The sequence below is a fragment of the Pseudopodoces humilis genome, chromosome 7, assembly GCF_049639895.1.
Source record: "Pseudopodoces humilis isolate 2021_Gansu_Grassland_sample_001 chromosome 7, ASM4963989v1, whole genome shotgun sequence".
In the NCBI taxonomy this organism is placed as follows: Eukaryota; Metazoa; Chordata; class Aves; order Passeriformes; family Paridae; genus Pseudopodoces; species Pseudopodoces humilis.
This window is the reverse complement of record NC_142206.1, coordinates 53,492,001-53,517,961: the sequence shown is the minus strand read 5'-3', so window position 1 is coordinate 53,517,961 and position 25,961 is coordinate 53,492,001. Positions and strand designations below refer to the sequence as shown.

The following is a 25,961-nucleotide window of genomic DNA, read 5'->3' as shown; positions in this document are numbered from 1 at the left end:
TTGACAGTAGATGTGTCTTTGGTCAGAGACAGCATGAAAACACTAATTGTAGCTTGCCAAGGTTACAGCTGTCAACCCACCTTTCCTCCTTGTTTCATCAGCTGCACTGAAGATGTGCTTACCCACTAGTATCCCAGTATTCCAACTGGGACAAATTAACTTAGAACTAAAATTAGTGTTTTCTTTAGAAAAAGTGAAAATTTTCAGAGTTCAGAGACCATGGTTTCCATTACTAAAGAAGCTGTATATTACAAAATTAAAGAGAACCTATTTTTTTAAATAAGTGAATTAATTTATTCATATTTGTACATTAATTTGTATACAATTTCAGATAGCATTACAGTTAGATTAACAAAAGGTAGTTACCAAAGAAGAAAATACAAAACTAAAAATTATTTTGGAAGCTTATTACAGAAGTGAAGTTTCAAGGTCAAGTTCATGTAAGTCAAATTTGGTGGTATTTGGTGAAATATTTAGATGTTTAAAATAAAATGTTTAAAAAAACTTACATGATTTCTATAAAATGATATCTAAGGCAGATTTTTTTTGTACATTGATTTTAAACATTTGGATAGAGGGAAAAACCTGAGATCTATACCCAAAAGCTATTCTCTGCAGAAGAGACATACACATTTGTTTGCTTCCTGTAGCAAACAGTATATATAATGGTTACTATAAAAGTTGTGCTGTACATTAGCTGTAGTGCAGGTCACTTTCATATTAAGTGCCAGTAAAGGCTTAACAAAATATACAAAGTCTTAAAAGGTGAGGCTGTTTAAAGCATTAACTGTATACATATTGCACACTACCGTGAATACTCATGGTTCAAAAAAATACTCACATTGTATTTGCCAGTTCTTACATAATGAACTACACTGGAATGAGAGAGAGTCAAGAACAGCAAATATTTCCAGCTGTCAAATCAGCACAAAGTGAGAGGCAGGTCTGTGGAGGCTGGTGTCTGGTGTGCCCTCAGGAGGCCACATCTGCAGTTCTCACTGGTCCCGAGACTCATAGAGAAGTTTTGTTGCCTAACAGAACGGGAAAATGTCAGTGTTAACTGAAGTTTCACTTGCAGCCACCTTATCTGCTTCCTACCCCTTCAAACACTTCCTTTAAATCCAGAGCTTTAAATTCTTCCTCTACTTTCCTCCATCTGAGGCATGTGCTAGCATTCAGGAAGTGCTGAATGCACTTGCATTGTAATGGAAAGTTTGAGCACACTGTGCTGAACAGAGTAAAAGCTGGGGTAGCTGGGGAGTTCTAAAATGGCAGTAAAGCAGCAAAGAGCCACAAACCTGACCATCCACATTATAAATTACAGTTCTGATCAGCAATTGATAGGTGACTGATTAGAGTGTGGCTTTGGGGTTTTTTTCCACCGTAACTTTGACTTATGAACCTTCAGTTTCATTATCCATGCAGAGTCTAGCACCAAAAGATTAAAGTCTTCAATCTCCAAAAATCAACAACTTCTTTGAACCTTCATGAAGTAGTGAAAACAATTAGCTGAACTTAGGTTCAAAAGAGTATTTCATAGTGCACGTTCTTCAGCCAGTAACAAAATCCAAGGAAGTTTAAAGCCAAATTCTTAATTCTTTTCATCTAATAACAGACATAAGATCTTGGGAAACCCTTCAGAGTGCATGAATTGTTCACGTCTCTGAGCAGAAAGCTAAAGTCATGTCCATTACACCCAGCCATAGCTTCCGTTTTCAAATCAACAAGGCCCTGAAGTCCTTAATTAAAAAGTAATAGAAATATTCCTAAGGCTGAATGCTTCCTGTGGACTGCTAAATACCCCACGTAAAGATTTCCTTCAGCCTTGTCTAAGTGTTGGCTGCTTTGCTTACCTTGTGCATAGCTGCCAGCCAGGCTGCTGACAGCTTCTTGTTACAGCTGAAGTCTTCACCAGCAGTAAACTTCATCTGCGTCACCTCCTCCGACCCTGGAACCTTGTACTGCAGGATCATTCCTACGGCACGAGTGTTGCCTCCTGAAAAGAGAAGTAGCATCTGGAACAGCAGCAGGTTTTACCAACTAACACAATGTTTTCCAGCTCACGAGCATGTTTGGAGAAACGTGCTCATTGCTCAGTTCAGAGCACAAGCAGCTGCTGGGTCCGAGGAGCCCATGACCATGGCTCATAGTGCCAGGCAGTGGAACCTGCAACCTCATATTGTTTCATTCTCTCTGCCAATCACCAAGGCAGAACCTGCATCAGCCATCAGGTAAAGCCACACACCTGGAACACCCTCATGATTTACTATCACCAGGTTAAGAGACTGATAGCACATTTCATACGGTGGCCTGCAGTCTGTAGGCTTAGGGTCCAATTAGACTGATGGCAAAGCAGGGTCCTGCTGGTTACAGTCTGGCACAGCAGGCAGCAGTCCCTCCAAGCCTGACAAAAGCTGGAAATGGCTACAGAACAGCTGGCAACATCATTTACTTCCTGAAGGAAATGGCTACCAAAGACTGCTGCTCTGACATCAGCACAATAAGCAAGGTGTTTGTATCTCTCTTACTGAGGCTGCAGAGATGAAGACAAACCAAAGCAAAAATACAGACATTAAACAAGAACTTCTCAGATGACACATTACTGTCATTAGTTCCTGCAGCAGTGGACCATAAACTAAGCCCTAGGAACAGCACCAGCACACACAGGACACTTTTTACAAAGCTTGTTTTTGAAGTGTCTGCATGAGAGGGCTCCTGGAGGCTGTTACTGCAATATCTGAGGAGCCAAAACAAATCACAATCTAAGCCAAACTCAATCTAGTTAGTGCTGTTAACCCAATCAGAAGCCCACAGCAGAGTTTATAAAAGAGCTATTTTCTACTCTCCTAGGATAAATGGAAATTCGACTTCAATTGCTTCTTTGCACCTACTGGTCAGAATAATGGATAAAGGGTCTACTGAAAGATAAACCGGTGGAAATCACACACCTACAGCCTTGACCAGTTTTCCCATGTCTAACATTACTAAAACAGAACACACCTTGCATAGCAAAGAGGCCTTTCTTTTAAAATTGTGTAAAAGCAACCCATTAATTAACAGTTTCAGTGCAAAGCCTTTCTAGATTGCACACAGGGAGTATATTAATTTCTGGTATACCCAATTCAGCAATCTGCTGAAGCAGGTGGTCTGTAACACTGTGTACTACTGCAGGTATCATTTCTCATCTTCCCTTCTCCCAGCACGGACAACTTGGTCTAAAGAAGGCCTTGAGTGCCTTAGTTCTCCTCCAGAGAGAAAACAAAAACATTCACTCTTGGTTTATTAAACAGACATATGGAAAGGAACAGATACATGTCAGACTTGAACACAACTCAAGTTGAACAGCAATATGGATCAAGCAAATAATCAGCACTGCAGAGAAGAAAGAGGTGAGGGGGTCATGACATGCTTGGGTGAGTCATGCTGAAGGGCACTGCAGATACCTTCAGTAACAGGCGGGCTCTCCAGAAGGCTGGTGTAAGTGTGAATATCTTTTTCTACCATCAAGAAGGAAGGCAGGCAGAAAAGAGATAAAGCAGTCAGAAGAGTAGTGAACAAGGTGACTCAGCAATATACCTGGTTGATTTGAATACCAAGGTAAGTTTATTCAAGTTAACATGCTGTACTGACTGAATAATGCACAGATGGGCTGCGCAATTAGAAAAACCCAGCAGTGACAGAAGTGTTGATGAAGAACAATTCTTGAAATTCCTGACCTTGTTTGTTCTCATTTCAGTCAAATCATATTCAGGTTCATCCTGAAATACTCTAAAATCTGGTAAGAGATGGGGCAGTAAGTTGCTGCACTCCAAATTAGACGTTACCAGTTGCATTTGGCCACCCGTTCATCTTAAATGAAATTAAGAAAGCATAATTCAATTATTTACTCCCCCTCCCCCATTTCATCCTGTTAACAATGTTTGTACCAGTCAAGGCAAAATCCCAGCTGGATTCTGAAATGGAAACTACCAAAGATTAACAGTTCCCTCCTATGAACTCTTAAATCAGTAAACATTTGTAGAGACCCAAGAGAACAGATGACAACCACCCTTACTCAGATTTAGTGAGAGGCTCTCCTGCATTAAGGCTGTATGGGAACTTCTCAATCTTTAGGTGTTCCCCCAAACCCCAGTAGCCACACGGGACTGTGCTCTATTCTTACAGCAGTTGTAACCAACACAGTTACACACTGAATGCACTTTTTTTTCTTAATAGTTCATTTATATTAAAAGAAAAATTTACCTCCAGGAGTAAATCCCTCTGTAAGTATCTGAACAGTTGAAATCTGTACAATTTCAATTTCATAATGGCTGTCTCCATCCAAAATCAGGTATCTACATGATAGAAGAAAAAGGTTTTTTCCAATATTTTTCTACAATATCAAGTCCAAATCAAATTAAAAAAATAAAACAATCTCTCAGTAATACTGTTTATGTGTTCTTTGAGGTGAGGAGGGATAAAATCAACAAGAAAATATTACTTTTCATTGTAATTCCACCGTTCCAAGACATTCTGATCCACGCTGTTAGTCACTTCAAACAAGCATTTTTTGGTATTGCTGGATCTATCCTTTCAGTCTGAGATTACTCTCTCTACAATATCCTCAGAGCATGTTATTTTTGTATTTTTTTAGGTTATTATGTAATAATAGAGCTGTAAGTACAAAGATGCTATAGTTTACAAGTGGAATTTCTATCAATCTTTCTCACCTCTGGTTGTTGGAAAGTCTACAAACCATGAGCTCAGATTTATCAGATGTTCCCAGAGTTACAAAGAATGTAGCACCTGCAAAGAAATATTTTAGTATTATAACAGAGAATTCAAGAAGCAACATTCAGGTATCAGAAAGAGTAACTAATTTTTACTTACTAATACACTGAATTGAGTGAAATGAGAGAAAAACTGAAATGTTAAACTGATTAACATCAGCAAACCACTCAAGTATAAAAAGCTGATCTTTAATTATCATGTTCTGACTTATAGGACCTTTCACACATGCTATGCAATTTCTCCCATGTGTAGAAATGCAGATGATATCCAAGAGGAATCTTCTAAAAATGCAAAGAGATTTGGAGGTGGCAAAGACAGGCAATTAAAGACCCTCTGTGGTCACTGTAACACAAATGATTGCTTCTGTATTAAAAAAGAACAATTTAATAGCAGGATGTGACCTTCAGTTCTATGCTTAAGAAATCTCTTTTTCATTACTGAAGGCTGGCCCAGTCTTATTCTGAGGTCAATGAACTTCAGCCTTCATGTTTTGTTTCTTCCCCTCAAAACTGCTTTGGCATGGAGAAAGTCACTGTTGCTACAAAGAGAAGTGACTCAGAACTACAAGCAGTCCTACACATCTGACCCTTTTACTTCCTCCATTTCTCATGCTCCCTGTATTACCTAATCCCAATACTGCTGGCCTGGGAAATGAAGAAAATAACATCCAGCCCTGCCAAATGGTCTGTAATCCATTTCCATAACCTGAACCATGAAGCCTGAGTTTCCCCTCATTACTTCCCAGTTCAGCCAGGCTCACTGACCCCCAGCACAGACCCCTGTACTGCTGAAACAAGAGAGAGACAGCAGAACCAAGGCTGAAGAAGGACAAGGACAAGCACAAGGACATCACAGCCACCATCACTGCGTCTCTGACCATGATCTGTGGCTCTACAGCAATTCAGGAACAACTTCAGAACATGAATGCAAACAGGACAAGCTTTAAACTAAAACTAAAAAAGTTTTCAGTTTAAAAGATGTGATTTAAAAACTTGTCTACACCGTCATGGCAAACCAGAGTGAAGAATGATTTATGTGCTCCAGGATGAACACACTCCCTTCTGAACCTAGGATCACCCCAGAACATTCATGCCCATCACTCATGGGGGCTTAGCTTGCCCATTATGCACACTGGCATCATGCTGAGAGATCATCAAAAGGCACTGAAGGATCACAGAATATTTTAAAAACTGATGTTTCAGCTTTCTAAATGAAACTGGAACATGAAATACTGTATTGTGTGAAGGTTTAAACCTAAAATTGAGTACTCATGATGATCTGCCATCAAGCACAGCTGTAGGCTACAGACAAGATCAAAGCTCTCAGATGAAGCTTGAAACAAGCACTGTGTCTTGTTTGAAAATATTAAAATACTCTCTGAAGTATTTTTCATCCTTATTTAATGTAACAGGAATATGGCTAAACGATGCATTATTTCTAGGAAAATGCCAACTGCACACACATCTGTTCTCACAAGTATTAAAAATTTGTCTTTAAATCACTCTTTGTAAAAACCAATACAAACTGGGAGATATAAACATTGGCTAAGAAGTGTGAACCTCTCTCTAAATAAAGCAGTAACAGAAAATTAATAACCGAAAAACAAGAGGCGTGACAAAGAGGAGACAGAACAGCAACTTGATGAACGAGAGGCATTGCTCTTGCTGTTCACTGGAATTTGAATAAATACAAATGAGACAGAAAAACATCTGAGCATTCAGTGCTTACCATTCATGAGCACTTTGAGTTGTTTGTCGTAGAACTCTGTCTCTTTCTGCGAGACCAGGGCACACTCCGCACACTGGCGCACGGGGTCCACAAAGCACATGCGAGGCAGAGGCACTTTTTTACTGCAGCACTTGTCACAGAAACACTTCCCACACCTCCGGCAGTGATGCTAAGCATGAAAGAACATTTCCTTTATTTATTTATGAAGGAAACTGGTAGGGAATGATTTCTTAAGTTTACTACAACAGTTTCTCAGGTGTGAAACATGCAAGTTGAAGGACAGGCAGAAGCAATTAACTGCTACAGTGGCAGACAGGAATCTCTGAAGGTTGGACACAAAGGACTGATTATAAGATGAACAGCAGCACCCTAAGCCTTTGCTGGCACTCTGTAAAGATGCTTCTGAAGCAGAAAAGACAGGAAAGGGCTTCTCTGGTATCCAGTAAATCTTTCACCTCCCTGTCAATAAAAACCCATGAGAAGAGTGGCTTCCAGGTCCCTTCCCATTTCTGAGAAAACATCTTGAAGAACTTCAACTGAAGTTTCTATTCTTCAACTGAAAATACTATTCTTCTCTTTTAAAACTTACTCTCAAGTCTTCATACTTAGAACTTAAAGTTATTCCTTTTACGAGAAGCAGCAGGCAGCACAGCACAACTTGAGTGAAGTTGCAAAACCAGAACGAGTATTGCAGCGTGTTCCACAGCCCCTAAATCTGCAACCAGTGGCCGGTGCTCCAGATCACTGCAGGGGTGTGACAGAGCCAGCAGATCTTCCTGATGCAAGTTCTCATGACAGAACAAGTACTCCCAGGCAAGCAGGAACTAATCTGTGGCTCAAAGCAAGCCCGAAAGTCTGATACAAGGAACTGATAACACTGCAGTTTTGGTCAGTGTTAGGCTTTCCTTCCAAATGTTCTGCAAAATTCTCTGGAGCTCCTATTTCCCAGGGCTACTGCAAATTGCTTTCCACAGCTAACACAAGGGAAACACAGCAGCTTGTCATCTGGTATAACATAGGAGTGCATCTGGTTTAAAAATTCTCCTTCCCTCTCCCTCCAAACAATTTAATTAAAAAACATGAACTATGTCACTGCACTGCAAGTCACACTTTCACATCTTTCTTACCTTTCATAAGCCTGTGCTAACAAAGTGTCAATGTAATTATACAAAGGAATGATGTTCCCTCCTAAAAATCACTGCTGGCACTGGTGCTTTGCAGAATTCTCCATGTCACATTCTGCACACCAGTCTGCATTCCACAGTGACCTCTTACCATTAACAAACATAATTTAATGTTAGTGTCTTCTCTTCATCCAGTGATGTATGTAGTCTATGTAGTTTACACTTTCTACTTTAACTGGAATTTCTCTCTTCCAAACTCAAGACAAATCCTGGTTTACTTTTCAAAATATGTCCATTTTACTATTTTGCAACACTTAACTGCTTCATATTTCATTGATTTCTCTTACCTTTCTAGTTATGAAGTCAAATTTTGTATCACACTGCATACATCTTGGGCACTAGAAAATAGTACAAATTAAGATCAGTCTACAGTTTTTTTAAACCTTTAATTCTACCACCATATACAAAGAATGAGCTTTATATTATGCCCCATAAGGAAACACCTCCAACAAATTTCCATCCTTTATCTTTTGACCATGGATAGCTTTCATTTAATATTGATGTAGCAAAATAATGTCATCTCCATTTGCAAGACAAAAGAAAAGCTGCCAAACTTCCCCCTAATGAATTGTGCATTCTGCCAAAAGGCAAAACTACATCTCAGAATTACCATTCTTGATAATTTCTGGCTATCCAGTCAGATATTCCAGATACATCCAGTCCTATATTCCAGAGCCAACTGTTTTTCTGTTGAGTTGTCCTCACTTTACTCTACTACGATGCTCTGCTGACTCGCCAAAACATTGTTTACAAAATTTAATATTCTCAATACTCACACATTTTTGAAACATGCTAAGAGATACTTGGTTTTCTTCCAAGCCACCAAGACCTAATGTTTATTCCAGCTACAAAAAGTCACTTCCTGAAATATCTCTTTCCTAAAACAAACTTACACCCACACTCTTTTTAAAAGAATGACAGAAAAAAATTGAAGGAGTTTCTCCCTTCCAACTAAGTAGAGCTTAAGGGGTGACAGTTTTGACTGTATTAACAACCAGAAGTGATTACTGACTGTTGGAGACTCAAAATTTTCTGTATAGAAATCACCTACCAAAGGGCTGATACCCAGGCCTTTAGGTCACTGGATTTTCAACAAAACTTTACATATTTTTATCCACCATATCAAACCCCAGTGTCTGAGGCTTACAATGCAATTTTTGCTATATTTACTTGCAAATATTAATGCAAAATTATGCCTGACATCTTACTTAGGAGAACATGGTTAGATCCTGTACTGAAGTACATAACTCTAGAAACTGAAATTCCTCAAACCAGACTATCTCAGACTACAGCAGAATGTCCTGTTAAACACATGCCCTAAGCTGAGCAGGTGCTATTTGCTAAGCACACAATAATCATCCTTTGCCTTTAATTAACATATTTCAATACTTAACCATTTTTCTTCTATAAATCCCCTCAAGTTACAACAGCTTCTAATCAGGGACTTTTTGCTCCAGCAGATACTCAATCACTGTCACAAGTTCAACAACTGCAGCCAAGAAAATATTACAGCAGCTAAATTAAAAATTCTCCAGAAATTTTTCATGTTCTTTTGAAGTGTCAGCTGGTTAATAATTGGCAGTGGTTTATATGAAAGGCTCTGCTGTCTAAACAGACATTTAACACATTAGACGGTAATGGCAGTTACTGTAGTGGAACGTAAACACCTACTTGCAGAATTTGTTACAAGCTGTTTCTAAATCCCACACAGAAGAGCACTAGAAGTGTTCCTGAATTGTTTTAAATAACACTGGACTAAGGCATCCAAACACATCTTTTCAAAATGACTGCAGAAAAGCTTACTTCAACACTCACTGATAAATAATGTTCAGTATGAAGCAATTTCAGCACACACCAGGTTTCACCTCTGTAACAAGTAGAACTCTACAGCTAATATAATGTTCTACTCTACCTTGATGTTTTAATTTTCAACATGAAGTTTAATAGCTTGACTGGGAGCTGGACCTGGCAATAATTTTGGTATGCCTTGAATTTACCTGAGTTCTAATTAATTTTGTTAATAAAACAAAAAATAATTTGCAAGTGTTTTGGCTGGGTTTTGGTGGGGGTTGGGGGGGCAGGTTTCAGTTGGCCTGCACTGGGTTTTTAGGGGGGTTGGGGTTTGGGTTTTTTTGTTTTATTTGGTTTTTGCCAAAATGCAGAAAGCATTAGTCACAAGCTGGAGGGGACAAAAAAAAAAAATCAAACTCAAACTCTTCTAAATACTGTCCTACATAGATTTCATACAGAATGCTATGCTAAACGTAAAAGTGGTTTCTAGGAAGGAACAAAATTATCCATCCTCTTATTTAACACAAACTACAGAAAAATATTTCTGAATTCCAGCCCTACGTGATACAAAGAGCAGTCCTAAATAAATCACAAGTCAACTTGCACATGGTAGCTGGCATTGCAAAATGGGATTTCCCCAGGAAAATGTTCTGACACAAGCAAGTTCAAGATACTGTTCCTTAGAGGTATTTCTGCTTTAAGTAACCAGAACCAAATGAACCATTTGCATAATGTCAACTTCTACTTTGCCTGGGACAAGAAATTTACTGATAACATCCTGAAAGGTGAATTCTTCATATTCATCCATACACTGACATAATTAAAGAGTGACAAGTACTGAATTAAAGCTTTATTGCTTGGAGAGGTTTTATCACATTAACAGAGAAGGAAGCACAATGTCCAAGTTACTTCTCGTGTCTTCAAACAAAAAGATGCAAAGCAGGAAATTAAATAAGAATTCATGTCACAAGTATTGCACGTCATGCGCATTTCATGTGCAGTCAACCACCAATACCAGTATTAGATTACTTCATCTAGCAAGAGGAAAATGGAAGAACATCCAACAGCTGTTGGATCTTGGCATTAATTTAAAAATACAGAGAGCTGGTTCACTGCAAACTTCTCATGGGTTTGCTCAAGTGTGATAATTTGTTTCCATAATCCCAGGGATCCAGCCAGAGGTAAGAATCCCATCCATGGACAGGGATCTACAGTTACACTTCACATGCCTTATTTGTATAAATAATAACAGAGTGATTCAAGAAGTGGTGCATGGGAACACCTGGCTGAGCTCCTTAACACAGCAAACCTTTGCAAACGAGCAAGTTCAGGATGCAATCACAGGGCAGACAGAGCTCACAGTGCTCTCTCACACTGCCTGAGCCTGGATTTTGCCAGGAGTCCAAGGGAGCTCTGCCACATAGCCAGTGCCCCTCCGAGAGCCTGAGCCAAGCAAGGAGCCAGCTAAGGAAAGCTCAGCTCCATCCTGCAGCCACGGAGGAGCCCAGGGAACCCTTCCACCACATCTGTTGGCTCCTCTGCAGCACAAAGTGTTCCTCAGCCACGGAAACATCTGGTACACAGCTGGATATCACGAGGTTTGGCCACCTCTGCAGGCAAACTGACACATTTTACTCCATTTCTAGTCCAACATTTCCTTAACAGAAATATCATCAATTAAGCTCTGCCAGTGATTAACAAAGAAATTCTGAATCAGACAAGGCACATGCAGAGACCAACATTTTAAGCTCTGTCTCAAGTTTAATGATGGTCAGCACAGACTTTCATAAATCCCCCCCCAACTCATTACATGTATTACAAATATGATTATCAAAAGTTTTCAGTCATCCTGCTTCAGCCTGGCATTTCAAATTCCTCATAGTAACTGATATTTTAAGACTGTATAATCTTGTGATGTAACAATTAAAAACTGAATTGTATTTCAATGCTGTACAAGCAGCACAAAACTACCAACTGTCAATTCTTAGGTGGCCTTAATTTTAAGAAATAAGCCAGTTGACTCTTCTTGCATAAGAAAAATAAAGCTACTGGATTTGTGAGTGTTACTGGCTGCATAGCAAAAGCCAATGGATTCGAAAAGCCAGATCAGCATTTGCTAATACCACTCAAGGTCTTGTCTTGGACATAGACACTTCATTTTTAATTGTCTGACATGGTAACAAGAGCAAGCATTCTCAACTAATTCATTGCCTAGGTAACCCTGTCTCTTTAAATTTAATTGTTCTTAACAAAAACATGGAATTTATAAGCTTCTGTGTATCACATACGTGCTTTATTTAAGGAAAAGGCTTGTAACATATTTGGAAATTGTTAACCAAAGGGATGTCAGAACTCCAAAGTACTTCCAGAAATCTAGTAAAGTAACTAGGCACAAAATAACAACTCCCAATCTTAATCTTGCATTAACATACACATTTAAAATATTTACCTCTATCACACTTCCTCTCAATAGCAAATATTACTGGGCACATTCAGTCACAATTCAAAAGCCTCAGCCTATAGACCAGCAGACTACAGGGGAAAAGTTGAATTTTAAGAATGAATACCTACAATAGAACTGTTATATGAAATTCAAACACAGATACATATAAAATATACAGACTTAATTCTCTAAATACATCTAACTAGTTTAAATAAATCCTATCACAATCCCCAAACAATCTTTAGTTGAATTAAGATGGTTGTACATAGTAGAATTGCGTTAGAGGTACTTTGTTTTCCTTAGTGAAACCAGCCTGCTAAAATCACAGACCTCTGACTAAACTGCACTTCGGAAGGTCAGGGACAAAACTAATTCCAACTGAGCTGTTACACAAACGGTATCCCCTGATGAAGATGATGCCAGGAATCAGGTTTCCAGGTGAGTGCAGGGGATGCAGCAGCAGCACAAGGAAAGCCTCTGGCCGAGGGCTGCCCGGCCTTTGCTCCGGGCTCACAGGTCGGACACAGGCGGGGGACGCGGGGCTCGGCCCCGCAGAGGTCACTGCGGAGAATTTCCCTTCCCCACGCTCCGGGTAAGGCAGAAAACAGCCGCTGCTGAGGGTCGGGAGGCTTTTCTACCTACGGGCGAGACTAACTTGGGAAAATTCCCACTAGATACTGCAGCAGATCGCTCGTTCAGCATGAGCTGAATACTCACTTCCCAAAAAAGGGCTGGCTCGGGCAAGCCGTCAAGTGATTTACGACTCCCACCCTTTATAGCAGCAGAGACCGGCCTGAGCTGCAGAAACTCTCCTGACAGACCGAGCCCCCGGAATTATCATTATTTTACACAGAACTTTCTGCCTCAAGAGATACCGGGAAGAGGAAAAAATTCTCTTCTTCATTCCTAACCAAGGCAGGACTCGGTGTTCCCATACAAAACAGACCAAGAACGGCTTTGTTGGGTGACTCCCGCTTACATTCACATTGGCTCATCTAAAATAAATCTTCATTCCGGTCACATTTAAATGCACTGGCTTGTGTCCACACCACAGAACGCTGGCAATAAATAAATAAACAAACAATGGATTCTATGTTGTATGTGCATCTGGCTACAGCGACTGGCAACAAATAACTCTCGTTACATGAAATTGAAAATATCACCATCTCGTTGTTTACTTGGTAAGTATTTAAAAGCAAAGTTGACTGAAACAGACCGAGTTGTTCAATGACTGTTTAACACTAGGAACATTCACACCAGGAGCCAGAAGGGCTATTCTAACACAGCCTTATTGCTTTAATAATCTGTGCAATTAGTTTTAAGCCTGCACGGCCTCCAGAACCGCCTTTATAGGCATTCAAATCAACGATGCACACTTCGCTACACTTCTAATCACCAAATCGCTCGCAGATTTTCGCGACGGGGCCGCACAGCCCTGAAAAACGAGTGACAGCCCGATCCTCGCGTCCTTTAACCCATCAACCTAAGGGAAATAAAAAACCGAAGGGGAAGGGAAGAGGGAAAGGAACGAGGGAAAGGGGAGCGCGGGGACCCTGCCCCCGGCGGTACCTCCTTGTCGGGCACCCAGGGCGGCTCGTCGAGGCCGAAGGGGCTGCGGGCGGCGCGGTGCTCGGGCACCATGCGCAGCCCGCTGGGGGAGCGCACCAGCTTCTTCGCGTCGCCGCCCGACATCTTCCCTCGCGCGCCGCCGCCGCCGCGGGACGGGCACCGCCGCCGCCCAATGGCAGCACGGCGCTGCGCGACGGGCATGGCACGGAACCAATGGGAAGCGGCAACTCGCCGGCCCCGCCCACTCGCTCAGGGCTTGCTAGCCAATCCTGTGTCCCTTGGCGTACTATTCCCGCCTCCATCGCGCCCCGCAATCCGGAAGCGAAGGGTGCGGACGCCACAGCTGAGTTCCAGGAAGCGCCACACCGAGCTGCGGACACCCGCGGACACCCGCGGCCACGAGGGGCGGCTCCGCACGGAGGCCCCGGCCGCTGTCGCAGCGCCCGCCCGAGGCTCTGACCCAGCCCGGCCCCGCCGCTCCCGGCCGGCCCAGCGGGAAGGGAACGAGCGGCGCCCAGCCATTGGTTGTCCCGCTGGGGCGGTCGCTGAGGGGAGCTTTGATTGGCCTGCGGCGGGAAAGCTGCTCGCTGATTGGCTGCACACTTGGCGGGGGATTTGTGACGGAGTGAGGGCCCTGTGGCGGCGCCGCGCTCTGTCCGTCCGTGTGTGTGTCCTTGTGTCCGTGTGTCCTTGTGTCCGTGTGTCCTTGTGTCCGTGTGTCCGTGTGTCCTTGTGTCCTTGTGTCCGTGTCCGACCCTCGCTCCCTCCGGCCGGTGCCGGGCCCGTAAGACACCCCCGGCTGTACCGCGACCCGCTCCCGTTGTTTCGCTGTCCCCTGTGCCTCACCCGTGGAGCGGCTTCCTGTGAGCGGAGAGTGCACAATGGTTTGGAGCCCTTCTGTCAAGGGTCGTCGTAATCATGATTGATTTCAGTAAGTTTCGGCTTCTAAATCTTCTCAGAGTGTTGCTGTAAATGGGTGTTACTTAAAAGTGACTTGCCTCTCTTAGATTTATTCTGTTACTAGCACCCATCTCAACCTCTCCCTCCCATGTTGAAAAATGGATTGTTCATAAAGTCATGTATTCTCATGTAACTCCTGGATGTCTGCTGCAGTCCTTCATAAAGTTTATCAGAATAATGCTAAGAACCTCAGTACTTTTCTAGGCAGCCATGGTGCTAAACTGGTGTGTTTTGGACCAAAGTTTTAAAAGAGCTGTTTAATGTCGCTACAAAAAACAAACAGATTTTAACGATTTAATATTAAATTTGCTTCCAGCTAATAAATTTGACTGTGCAATGCATGAATAATCCCGGGTCATCCCAAATTGCTCGTGTGTGAGAATTTCTTCTATTTGAAAATTAAAGCCTCGTGTGAAGACTGACAGGGTAGAAATAAATGACTGTCCAGCTTGCTTGGGAGCTGCAGTCCAGAGCAAAAGCACTTTGCAGAATTCCAGGCAATTAAAACTACCAGTAGCTCTTAACTGCAGGATTATTGGTTGAACTCTTCAATAGGATCTCTGTAAACAGCCGTCAGAGAAGACTTCTGCCAAAGGGTTGGATTATAGAATAGCCAGGGTTGGAAGGGGGCTCTGGAGATCATCCAGCCCAACCCCCCTGCCAAGGCAGGGTCACCTAAAGCAGGTGACACAAGAATGAGTCCAGGTGGGTTTGGAATGTCTCCAGAGAGGGAGACTCCATGACCTCCCTGGGCAGCTGTTCCAGTGCTCTATCACCCTCAGCATAAGAGTTCTTTATCTTGAGGTAAAACCGAAGAGAGTTGGCACCATCCTCTTTACACCCACCTTTGAGATCTTGATATGCATTGATGACATCTCTTTCTCTTCCTCTCCTCATCAGGGAAATGCTCCAGACCCCTCATCACCTTTGTGGCCTCTGCTGGGCCCTTTCCAGTAGCTCCTGGTCTTTCTTGCCCAGAGCTGAACACAGCACTCCAGATGTGGCCTCAGTTATGGCTGAGTAGAGGGGGAGGATCACCTCTCTCAGCCTGCTGGCCACACTCTTCCCATAGTAAAATAATACCAACATATAAAATAATAATAATATCAATAATTCTCATAATAAAATAATAATCCCAGAATAACTTTTACTTCCATAACTGATAAATATATTGTTAAAAATAGAAAAAAAAAAGTCCTGGAAACTTTTGACACTGATTTATGCCTATTTTTTCTTGCCTGTGTCTGTGATAAAAGCCACTTTAATCACAGATAATTACGGGATGTGCTGCTCATTGCTGTTCTGTGTCAGGAGATGGATTGGGACCAGTTTGACTTGAACCCTAAAACAATTGCTGCTCTGAAAAAAGGTAATTTAATTTGCCAGTGTCTCATTAACAGATCTGTCACTACAGATCCTTGACATAATTGTGTGTTTGTGGGTATAAGCATGTAGATGGACACTAACATTTTAGAACTGTTATTAAGTATTTCATAAAGGAGTTTTTTTAGTAATTAGAAGTGTTGGGATTTTCCCATGCTTCAATAATAATTTTCCAAACAATTTTACAGCTTGTATTGGTGCATTCAAAGTGATTGTTGCCTGCCCACTGTACAAGAGTGCAGCATAGATAAACCTCAAGTAAACGAGAATAAGAAATTGGGTAAACTTTGCTGTATAAGATAGCCAAAAGTATTTATAAAAATTCCTCTCATTTCAGCTGACATAAAATCAGTAAAAGAGATTTTAAACCTCTCTGGAGCAGACTTGCAGAGATTGATGAAGCTCTCCAGTGCAGACATCCAGTGTCTGCTGAAAACTGTCTCTCATGCACTGAGGAGGAACAGCATGCTCACAGGTAATGCAGTCAGGGCATAAGAAATCTTCTTATCTACAACTCAAAATAACTGGCACTGGGAGAAAAGATGGTTCTGGCTCCTCAATGACACGGGAATGTGGGTTTAAAATGAGAATGGAAGTGTTTTAATTATGGTGTAGTGAATTATTTAACTATCCTAAAGACAGGTCCCCTGGGGGTAAATGGAAGTGAATGGGCAGCATTTTTCAGGCTTGAGCCTGCTTGAAACAGGACAAAATGTTTCTCCAGTCTGAAACACTTAAATACAGGAACAAAATATTTCCTTTTTCTTTCACACTCTCTTCCTCTCTATTCTCACTATTCTCCTTTTGGTCTGATACTAGTTGAAATTTTTATATATTATAAACTTCATAAATTGATTTGTCATAAACACCTCATTCCAAAACAAGCAGGACCTAAAAACTCCTCCTGTAAAATTCTTAATGACAACTCTGTACTTAAAATCTTACTTATCAATTATTTTCTTGTGATTGCATATGTTTTCAGGCTTTGACCAGATGCCTGCTGTGCTGTTTTATACTCTGCTCTAGCTTTCTGTTTCCATAATTGCTGTGCTTGAACCTTTGATGTCAAAATCCTCTCAAGAGTGTAACTTTTCTCAGAGACACCTTAGAGGCAGAGAAAGGAAAACAAGAGTTTGAGTGGAGGAAAGAACTCAGTGTAAATTATCAGTCTTTGTACAAACATTCAGCTGTAGGTGTGATGGGAGAGAGAGGTGGGGAAGACCAGGGTGCATTAGGAAATTCTCCATCAACAAAAAAGCATCCCTTGTAGGTATAAACCTTGTTTATCTGTTTTGTATGATTGTATGTTGGAAAACAATAAATTAAACTACCTTTTTCTTTTCTTTTTTTTTTTATTTTTAATGATTCAAAAACATTCCCAAACCCTGCAGCACTTCAGCTCTACCAAGATAAAGATCATTTCACCTCCCAGCACCAGAAGCTGAGCCTGGGATGTTCAGTGCTAGACAACTTGTTAAAAGGTGGCATTCCTTTAGTGGGAATCACAGAGCTTGCTGGGGAAAGTTCTGCTGGGAAGACTCAGATTAGTTTACAGCTGTGCCTGTGTGTGCAGTATCCTTACAAGTACGGTGGATTAGAGTCTGGTAAGTGCTGAGCTGTAAACATGGGTTCATTTCCCATTTGGGGCAATATACTGTCTTTAGGAACCTCATTAAAGCAGGTGCACATGTGCAGTGCACGTCTAACTTCAGTAGGAAGCCAGTTAGTGAGTAATGTGTCTTTAGAGAGAGAAAAGCTTGCTGTGCATGCCCTGCAGCACAGCATAACTTAATTCAAAAATGCTCTTGGCTGTTGCTTGCCTGCCTGCCACTCTGGGTTAAACGAAGCACACTCAAACAATGTAAGAAAAGTTTTGCTGTCATGAGAGCTCATTGACTCCTCAGATAACCACCTCAGCAGATAACTTTCTACAAATACCTTGGGTATATAGTATATATTCCCTAGCTGGGGATTTCAAATTTCAAAGATTATTTGTTTTGATAACAATAATTGTGTTGATTTACAGAGCAAAATCAATTAAAATGTAATTGAAGAAAGGTAACATTGTTTTGTGCCTGTGATTTTCCTGGGTTTACCAAAGTATACAGGTTTGTTCTTTGATTTGAGTATGGCTTTTTTACCCTTCTATCACATTAATCTAACTCCTAATTTTTTCTTTACTTTTCTATGCTGCTGTAGAAAGGGAGGAAACCTGTGTCACTTCTGAGAATTCTGGTAGTCTGCCTTAGGTGTGTTTTGCCTGTGACCTTGCTGTTCCTCCCACACAGCACTGGCTTTATCTGGCAGCTCAGTGGCTCCTTGTGGGGAAACTTACTAATTTCTTGAACTGTATCCACCCATGTGGACTGTACAAATTAAGATCTTGCCTAAAGGGCTGTGAGTAGCCTGTGGCTTACATTACATGATGTCATTAATCAGAGCAGAAGCAATTATATTTTGTTCTGTTCCTTGGTGTGCTGCTGCTATCTGCTGTGTATAGTTTTGAATGTTAATACATTTTTATCCATGCTCCAGCATGCTTCTCCCTGTTTGAGGTACAGAAGAAGGTGCCCAACAACCTATTGGCACTTTCATGTTGAGCCTCCCGTGAGAAATGCAGCAATTAAAGCTTAGATTTAATGTGAGGAGTTTTATTCTTTAAGAAACCTGAGGAGAACAAGTTCTCTTGATTAGAAACTCTTGCAGAACTCTACCAGTGGAAGATTCTGCTACTGATTTAAAATAATGGTGCATTGTATTTTTTTTACTGCTTAGAAACTTCCCTTCTCATAAGTGGTGATGTTGAAATAAATTTCTTTAAACAGTTACTTCATTAAATTTAGTGCTAGTCTTGTTCTACTAATTCTCAGTGCAAGGAGGTTGGCAGCAAAGAAATCCTGAAAGTAAACAAAGGCCTCCTTTGCCTCCAGGATATCTTTCTGCTGCTCTAGGGATGTCAGATGTGTTCAATTATGTGTTGGCTGAATTTCTTTTATATGCCCATATTCATAAGCAATACATGAATATAATAGGAAAAATTAATATCCATATTAGAATTCTGAATTAGAAAATAATGTTTGCTACTGATTCTTGATAACCAACTGGTTTGGTGCATGACACGCTATGATTATAGGAATCAAAATTTGTTCTTTTTGAGGTTGAGGGGTTTTAGTGGGTTTTATTCCTGTTTGCTGGATTTTTTGGTGGTATTTTCTTGTCAACAACCAGCATAACACATTTATTGGCCTGAATAACAGATTTTATGAAGTTGCTGATTTCTGTTTGGGTTTTGTTGAACCTGTGACTGTTTTCAATGTCCTGAATGTTGCAATAACTCTGGATCAAAATACAGTTATTTAATCAATGGAGCATCAATCTATCTAGAAATACAAATCTGCATCGGGAAGAACGCCAGTGACTATGAAATCTGAAGAAATGGACATACCATCCTTTTTACAGGAGGAGGAGAGGACAAGTGAAATCCTGCTTAAGGCAGGTCTGGTTTTCAGAAAGCAGATGATTTCTCTGTGAGTCCAGAATTCATGACAGAGAAATCCCTGTCTTTCAGCATTAAAGCAACAGTGTCCAAAAGGCAGTCAGCTTAAATAAGAATGGTAGCTGAGAAGGCCAGAATGTTTTACATAGGAACTGTTGTCTCAACACAAGTTAGCACAGGTTTTTTAGCATGAAATTCATAGTGCTGTGTTTTGGATTTCTGACTGAACCAGGCAGGCTATGCAGTGTCACTGTTTGTGGGCTGGATGAACTGTGATACCTCTGATCCCCAAGGGCAGGTGATCAGGTGCTCCACAGATGTGCACAGTGAGTGTCACCCAGTGGAGAGTACAAAATCCAGTTGTCCCAGCTGGTGCTGAAGAAGGGACCAGACAACTGCAGGAAAGTCACAGGAGTGGGTTTTTTGTTCATCACTGATTCAAAATAGTTGCAAAATAACCAAACAAACATGAATTTCCAGGTCTGTATGTGTAGCTTTTAAGCACAGAATGTCTGATAAAACTTGTGTGCTGTTAAGAAAACTGTGTGTAAGAGCCCTGTTGTAACCACAGGTGGTTTCCTTGGCTGCAGGAGCTGTGTACATTTCTACAGAAGATGTGTTCCCAAGCAAACGTTTGCAGCAGCTCATAGATCAACAGCGTAAGCTGCGTGCAGATGTTCCAGCTGAAATCATACAGAAGATCAGATTTGGAAACAGTATTTTTGTTGAGCGGGCAGCAGACCTGGTACGTAGTAGCACAAAAAGTGTCTCTAAGACTCCTGATCAATATGGATTTGAGGCATTATTTTACTGTTAAGGGGTCATTAGTGGAAGAGCAGCACAGTCTGTAACTGGTTTGGAACATTTAGTGATAGTCTTGTGTGTCGTGAGTGTTTCAGTGAGAACAACTCCTTTCCCAGGTAGGCTGAGAAAGTTGGGGCTGTTCAGCCTGGAGAAGAAAAGGTTGTATGGGGACCTCAGAGGAGCATTTCAGTGTCTGTAGGGGCTGCAGGGAAGCTGGAGAAGGGACTCTTTGCCAGGAAATGTAGGTAAGGCAAGGGTACAAATTGAAAGAGGGAAAATTTAGATATTAGGAAGAAATTCTTTACTGTGAGGGTGTTGAGATACTGGCACAGGTTGCTCAGAGAAACTGTGGATGCCCCATCCCTGGCAGTGTTTAAGGCCAGGCTGGATGTGGCTCTGAGCAACCTGGTGTGGTGGGAGGTGTCTCTGCCCATGGCAGGGGGTTGGGAGTGAATGGTTTTTAAGGTCCATTCCAACCCCTTAACGTTGTATTACTCTATGAAAACAGGAACAGTTTAGGAGTGTAGTACTACACCCTTGAGATTTTAAAGGATCAGTAAAGCCAGAGCTGCAGGTAAATGCAGGTTGCAGTTTTGTCTCTTCAGTTTTCTCCTCAGTAAAACCACCAGATGTGGTTACTGGTGAGACTTTGGGATTCACCAGCTGCCTTCACGATTCCAAACTCCTTGAGCTCGTGCTGCAGTGGTGATTGCTGTAGTTGAGTCTCTTGATGTCCCAGCAGGGTTCTTTGCTCTGTGTCACTGTCCCTGTGTGTGTGTCAGGACACCTTCCAGCAGTGCATCACGAGGAGGCTGTCCCTGCTGCTGGCTCGGGGCATGGTGCGCCTCGTGGTCATCGACTCCATCGCCGCCCTGTTCCGCTCCGAGTTCGGCCCGGCCGAGTCGGCTCTGAAGGCTCGCTATTTGCAGACCTTTGGAGCACAGCTTCACAGCTTGAGCACTAAGTTCAGGACTCCCATCATGTGCATTAACCAGGTATGATATCAAGTTGCTTCTTATTCTGTAGGGACTGTTTAATAAATGTCTGGAGGGTGACGGAGCAAGCTGTGTAAATGCAGGTTTCATGGTGTTGTATTTACCGCTGTCAGCGGACTATTAATGACTGATGGAAATTGAAGCTTCCTTAAACTGATGTACTTCAGTAAATGTTAACTACTCAAAGTTTATTATTTAAGCTTTTATAGGCTATTAATGTTCTTAGAAGTTGTCCAGTAAAGCTAACAAAAATAGGTATGTATAGCAACTTCACAGAGCATCAAAGCAAAGTAACAGTTCTTTCTTATCACTGGCTTCAAATGCCATTGCCAGCAGGATTGCTCTGGGACCTCTGCAGGCAGAGTTATATTCCAGGAGACAGTGAAGCACCAGGGACTTTGCTGCATTTCTGTGGAACTCAGAATTTTTGTGTAACTACTAAGATTACCGAAGCACTAAAGTGTATGCACTGACTTGAGCTGGGCTAAAACAAGGCCACAATGATACTGGTCAATAAGAGTATTCTTTTGAGAAAACAAGGCAAGACACTGTTCTTAGTCCACTCACAAATTGAAGGAGCATCTAAATGCCAGAGGTGAAACATTCACAGTCCAAATGTGGCCTTGGGAAGGGGTAAGTCAATGTGCAGGCAGGCCACTGACAAACTTCAAAGGTAGTGAAATCATTGAGAACAGGGTGCTTTTGGGAGATCTGGGCTTTCGTACTTTTTATCTCCAGCTACAGCACTAGAACAGTTTTGTGAATGTGGGGGGTTTGTTTGTGGTTTGAGGGTTTTTTTTAACAAATAAAGCATCTAGAATTAATTTAATTAATGTAAGCTGTAGCTTGCTAAGTAGTTCTAACATTGTAAACTCAGCTTGTAATTCCCAAATCTATTTTAGTTTGCCTTGAAAGAATAAGTGTTTTTTAACTTGGCTTAATAAATGCTCTGATAACTTGGACTTTCTTGCCTTGGCTCACCTCCCTGCCCTCCTGCTTGCTAAGGACAAACCCAGGACCCCGAGTCAGCTGCAAACCCTGTTTTTGTGCTTCAGGTGACGGATGCAGCGAGCGAGTCGGAAGCTGCTCAGTGCAGTTGTAGGTGAGTCATCCACACAGAGTGACAATATCAAACACAGCAACTCTGAACCACTCTGTTCTTTGTCACTCCAGGGTAAGCTACCAGATCATGTGAGTAGCAGGGGGTTGTTTACCCAGCAGTGCTGGATTTGATGGAGATCAGTACTAGCTCATGCTGTGAAGGGGAAGAAACTGTCATATTCATTTACATTGTAATCCCTAATCACAAGTTAGCAGGAAAAATTCCCTGGAGTTAATGGCTTGAATACCTGCTTACGTAAGAGTATTTCTGCATTTTGTCTAGTCTCTGGTATAACTGAGTGCACCTTTGGTCTGCTTAGAAAATATAGCAACCCAGCCCTAGCAGCTGGCTTTGTTAGTGAGCTAAGAAAAAACCCAAAATAGTAACTTTTGACACCAAGATATTAACAGAATTCAAATGTATGTACTTATTGTTTGGATCCTAACTATAACCTTGATATACTGCATAAGCTGGGTGCTATGTAAATGGGTGTTTGTGAGAAGTTCACTGTGTCCTTTAGATTCTGAAAATTACTCAGAACAAGGATAAGGTTTAATTATTTTTTGCCCAGTTATCTTGTAATTCATTTACTGGAAAAAATGCACTTTTTCCTGGGAAAAAAAGTTTTAAACTTGGGTTGAAAGTCATACATATACAGTGTTCTGATTACCCAATATTTCTAAATATACCTGCAAATGGAATCCAAGGCCAACAGTTACACACTTCAAATATTAAAGGTTCAATCATTTTTCTCTTGTGGTTTTCCTGTTGCAAGAGAGGCCTGCCCAAGAGGAGGCAGGTATTCCCCCTGGCTGTAGTTGAAAGAATGACAGCTGTTCTGTAGAGAAGCACTTCTCCAGCTGTTCCCTTGCCACATGGAGAACCTAAGTTTTGTGAGTAAACCCTGTCACCTCTGTCTTCAAAGTCCTATAGTTTTCAATGCATGTTAGAGAAACAGTAAATTATGTCTTCTAGTGCAGTTTTGTTACAACAGGAGGTATTTCATATTAAATCCATGCATGCAGAAATGTGTAATACTTCCTTTTTAGGGTAGTGGGTAGCAGAGTCACTCCAGCACTTGGAATAACCTGGTCCAATCAGCTGCTGATGAGACTGATGGTCAGCCGGATATCACTGCCCGGACTCTCACCTGGAGCAGCATCACACTGCGCTGGAAGCGTGAGGACTTTAAGTGTAGTTTTTGCTCCTCATCTCCCTCCATCCTTTTGCTACTATACAGTACAGTTGGAAGGTGTAAAAGGAATAAAATAACTCTTTTACACAGTAAAGTGCCTTCCTCCAAAAATGTACCAGAACTTTGTTTCAGGAAGAATTACCAGTGAAATGCAATTCTTAGATGAGAGAAATTGATGGTGAAGTATATAAACAATGCTATGACTACATTTAGCCTCATCTGCATTGCTAAAGATGATCTTTTTACCCTTGGATATTCTACTTTTCCTTGTGAGGTGAGTGTCCTGAAGGTTGTTCTGAAGGAGAGGGAAGCTGTAGGCAGGTGGAAGCTGCACAGCAGAGTGGGATGTAGCAATCCCCATGAGGGAGTAGACCTGATGTCTAATTTTATTTTAATAGCATGCTCATCTAGAAACAGCATTTTGTACTCTGTTTCCAGACCCAACAGGACTTGAAATTCAAACAGTTTATGTTGCCTGCCTGGTCGTTCTAGGTCTCATGTTGCCAATTAAGGACAGCCATTCTTTGTCACAAAGCAGCTGTTCTATTTTTAAACCATTTGTTATTAAGATTTTAAAGAAAATAATCCCATAAAGGTACTTGATTTTAACATCTTACTTTAAGAATTAAAATTGCACTGCCTTTGTACTAGAGGAATATATCTGGATTCACAGCACTCAAAATTTTTTTTTCTAATGGTTCATTTTCACTCTTTTCCTGCTTTCCAGTCCCTTCCCTTCATAGCAAAAGCCTCATCTGAAGGACAGCAAACTACATCTGCCATCCCCTTGTTCTCTTTGCATAGCCTCAGGGCAAGGTCTCTGTGTTCTTCGTGATCCTCTGCCCTGCTCTGTGTTTTGCTGGATCAGCATTCTTCATGGGCTTCTGGATGGCTGCCTCTCATGTCCTGTGTCCCTGCTACTGGGCTCTCAGCTCAGCCATGATCCTGAAGGGCACCTTGAGCTCTTTTCATCCATTGAGATGCTATTGCTCTTCTCAGGTGATTTTTGTTCAGTTAGAGCTTCACATGGCTTTTCTTCCCATCTTTGTGATATTTGTCACTTTTTTCTGCTGTCCTCAGACCACTGCCATGACATCCACTCTTCTATGGCTGACTTTTCCCATTGCTCTGTTCTGTGTGAAAGCAAGCCAGCTAAAGTTACACTGTCCAGAGGCCTCTGTTCTGTGGTGCAAGTGAGTGATGCTCACTTGTATCACATACTCATCAAGCTCTCACGTTTCCCCTCCTCCTGCTGCTGGCCCTGACAAGAACTCCACATGTTTCTGTGAAGTGACATCGCTCAGGTCTGTCTTTTGGCCAAGGAACCCTGTGTCTGTGAAACAGCTGCCTCCTCTGCCTTTCCCCAGTCACACTCCTTCAGGACATTCATCCATCTTTTCCTGTGGAAGCATGCAGCTGGGTAGCTGAAAAGGAAAGTTTTGTTTGGCTGTAAGCTGCCTCAGCTGGAACTATGGCAGAAGATTTCTCAAGGGACAGCTGAGTATGACTCAAGGAAAAGAGGCCCTGTGTGACTGCCTCGGGAAGTTCCAGAGCAGTACAGGCTCTGGCTGAAGGAAGGAGACCGTAAGCAAGCAGAAAGGATCAGTTGATTTCAGTGCCTTCTGCAACCCACCCCTTCAGATGTCTTGGGGGCCCTTGTGCAAATAGCACAAGTTGCATCTAAATAATTTTTCTAAAATATCTTAATTCTCTGTATTTGGAAATGACTGCACAGCATTTTTTTAATAAAATCCAATCATGAAGCTTAGAAGCCTTTGTGTACTCTAAGGAAAAAGTGATAATGCCACAGCTCAGAGACAGGGTCACCTCCTTCAAAACCTTACCTTCCATGCCTCCTCCTAACAGCTTCAATAAAGAGCAACTAATGCAGCACAGGTAACACTCCAGTTGTCTTCCATTCCTGCCCTGTGTATCTGGGCTGGAACTGCAGCCAAGGTAATGTTCATCCTATTGTGCTGACTGGGAAAAGCAGCCACAGAGAGATGTAGCTGATTACTGGGAGTCATCAAACCCTGCCTGAATGTTCATTTACAGAAGAGCCTCATCAAATCCTGAGCTCCAATCTCAAGTTTGCCATGCTGTGAGCCATGTCCAAAACAGTGTGAAACCTCTAAAGGTTCAGTTTGTAATAGTTTGATCACTCTGTTTTGCAGATGGACTGCTTGCAGGAATGGCCCCGAAGTGTTAAAAGTCACAGATGGGTCTATAATCAAAGTTCCAGTATACCTGGTGAAAAACACCCTTACCAACAAACAGAAGTAACATTTTACCTGCTCAAGTGTTCTGTCATTACCCTGTTGGTTTGTTGGTGGTTTCTCTCCAGCTGAGTCAGAGTACATAACAGTTTGTCTCCTGGCTCATGAGCACACTCAAACCCTGAAATCTCAAATCCAGCTGAGTCCTAAGGAAGCTGACAGCCAGCACTCAGTCCCCTCCAGTTTCTGGCTGTCCCTCAGTCCCAGCCCAGGATGTCCACATCTGACCCAAGTGCAGCTTGGGGGCTGCAACCCCTCACAGGAA

At 41.8% G+C, this 25,961-nt stretch overlaps 2 protein-coding genes across 5 annotated transcripts; one reads left to right on the top strand and one right to left on the bottom strand.

The window, feature by feature from the left end:
* Window positions 1-267: 267 nt before the first annotated feature.
* Window positions 268-13,653, bottom strand: ZFYVE21 (zinc finger FYVE-type containing 21). 3 transcript variants are annotated; one of them, XM_005520090.2, is made up of 8 exons: window positions 13,486-13,648; window positions 7,970-8,020; window positions 6,499-6,667; window positions 4,710-4,785; window positions 4,243-4,334; window positions 3,444-3,497; window positions 1,854-1,996; window positions 268-1,031 (listed from the first exon to the last, which is right to left on the bottom strand). In XM_005520090.2, the coding sequence occupies exons 1-8, from the start codon at window positions 13,606-13,608 to the stop codon at window positions 996-998; spliced, it is 744 nt and encodes a 247-aa protein (XP_005520147.1). In that variant the 5' UTR covers window positions 13,609-13,648; the 3' UTR covers window positions 268-995. The 3 variants fall into 3 exon arrangements, with proteins under 3 accessions (XP_005520147.1, XP_005520148.1, XP_087913290.1); XM_005520091.2 differs by lacking the exon at window positions 3,444-3,497 and having other exon boundaries at window positions 13,486-13,645; XM_088057164.1 differs by lacking the exons at window positions 268-1,031; window positions 1,854-1,996; window positions 3,444-3,497 and adding an exon at window positions 3,512-3,775 and having other exon boundaries at window positions 13,486-13,653.
* Window positions 13,654-13,907: 254 nt separating this feature from the next.
* XRCC3 (X-ray repair cross complementing 3) lies at window positions 13,908-25,961 on the top strand. 2 transcript variants are annotated; one of them, XM_005520092.3, is made up of 8 exons: window positions 13,908-14,416; window positions 15,702-15,814; window positions 16,166-16,303; window positions 17,220-17,432; window positions 19,915-20,069; window positions 20,911-21,123; window positions 22,179-22,225; window positions 23,275-25,961. In XM_005520092.3, the coding sequence occupies exons 2-8, from the start codon at window positions 15,760-15,762 to the stop codon at window positions 23,495-23,497; spliced, it is 1,044 nt and encodes a 347-aa protein (XP_005520149.1). In that variant the 5' UTR covers window positions 13,908-14,416; window positions 15,702-15,759; the 3' UTR covers window positions 23,498-25,961. The 2 variants fall into 2 exon arrangements, with proteins under 2 accessions (XP_005520149.1, XP_087913806.1); XM_088057680.1 differs by lacking the exons at window positions 22,179-22,225; window positions 23,275-25,961 and adding an exon at window positions 21,460-21,684.

Excerpts from the sequence above, each read along its gene's own strand:
- ZFYVE21 (XM_088057164.1), bottom strand. The coding sequence starts at position 13,608 with ATGTCGGGCGGCGACGCGAAGAAGCTGGTGCGCTCCCCCAGCGGGCTG. Across the intron at positions 4,786-6,498 it reads ACTCAAAGTGCTCATGAATG|GTGCTACATTCTTTGTAACT; the intron begins GTAAGCACTGAA and ends ATTTCTTTGCAG. Across the intron at positions 3,776-4,242 it reads AGAGGGATTTACTCCTGGAG|ATTTTAGAGTATTTCAGGAT; the intron begins GTAAATTTTTCT and ends ATCTCTTACCAG.
- XRCC3 (XM_005520092.3), top strand. The coding sequence starts at position 15,760 with ATGGATTGGGACCAGTTTGACTTGAACCCTAAAACAATTGCTGCTCTG. Across the intron at positions 15,815-16,165 it reads AATTGCTGCTCTGAAAAAAG|CTGACATAAAATCAGTAAAA; the intron begins GTAATTTAATTT and ends CTCTCATTTCAG. Across the intron at positions 17,433-19,914 it reads GTACGGTGGATTAGAGTCTG|GAGCTGTGTACATTTCTACA; the intron begins GTAAGTGCTGAG and ends CCTTGGCTGCAG.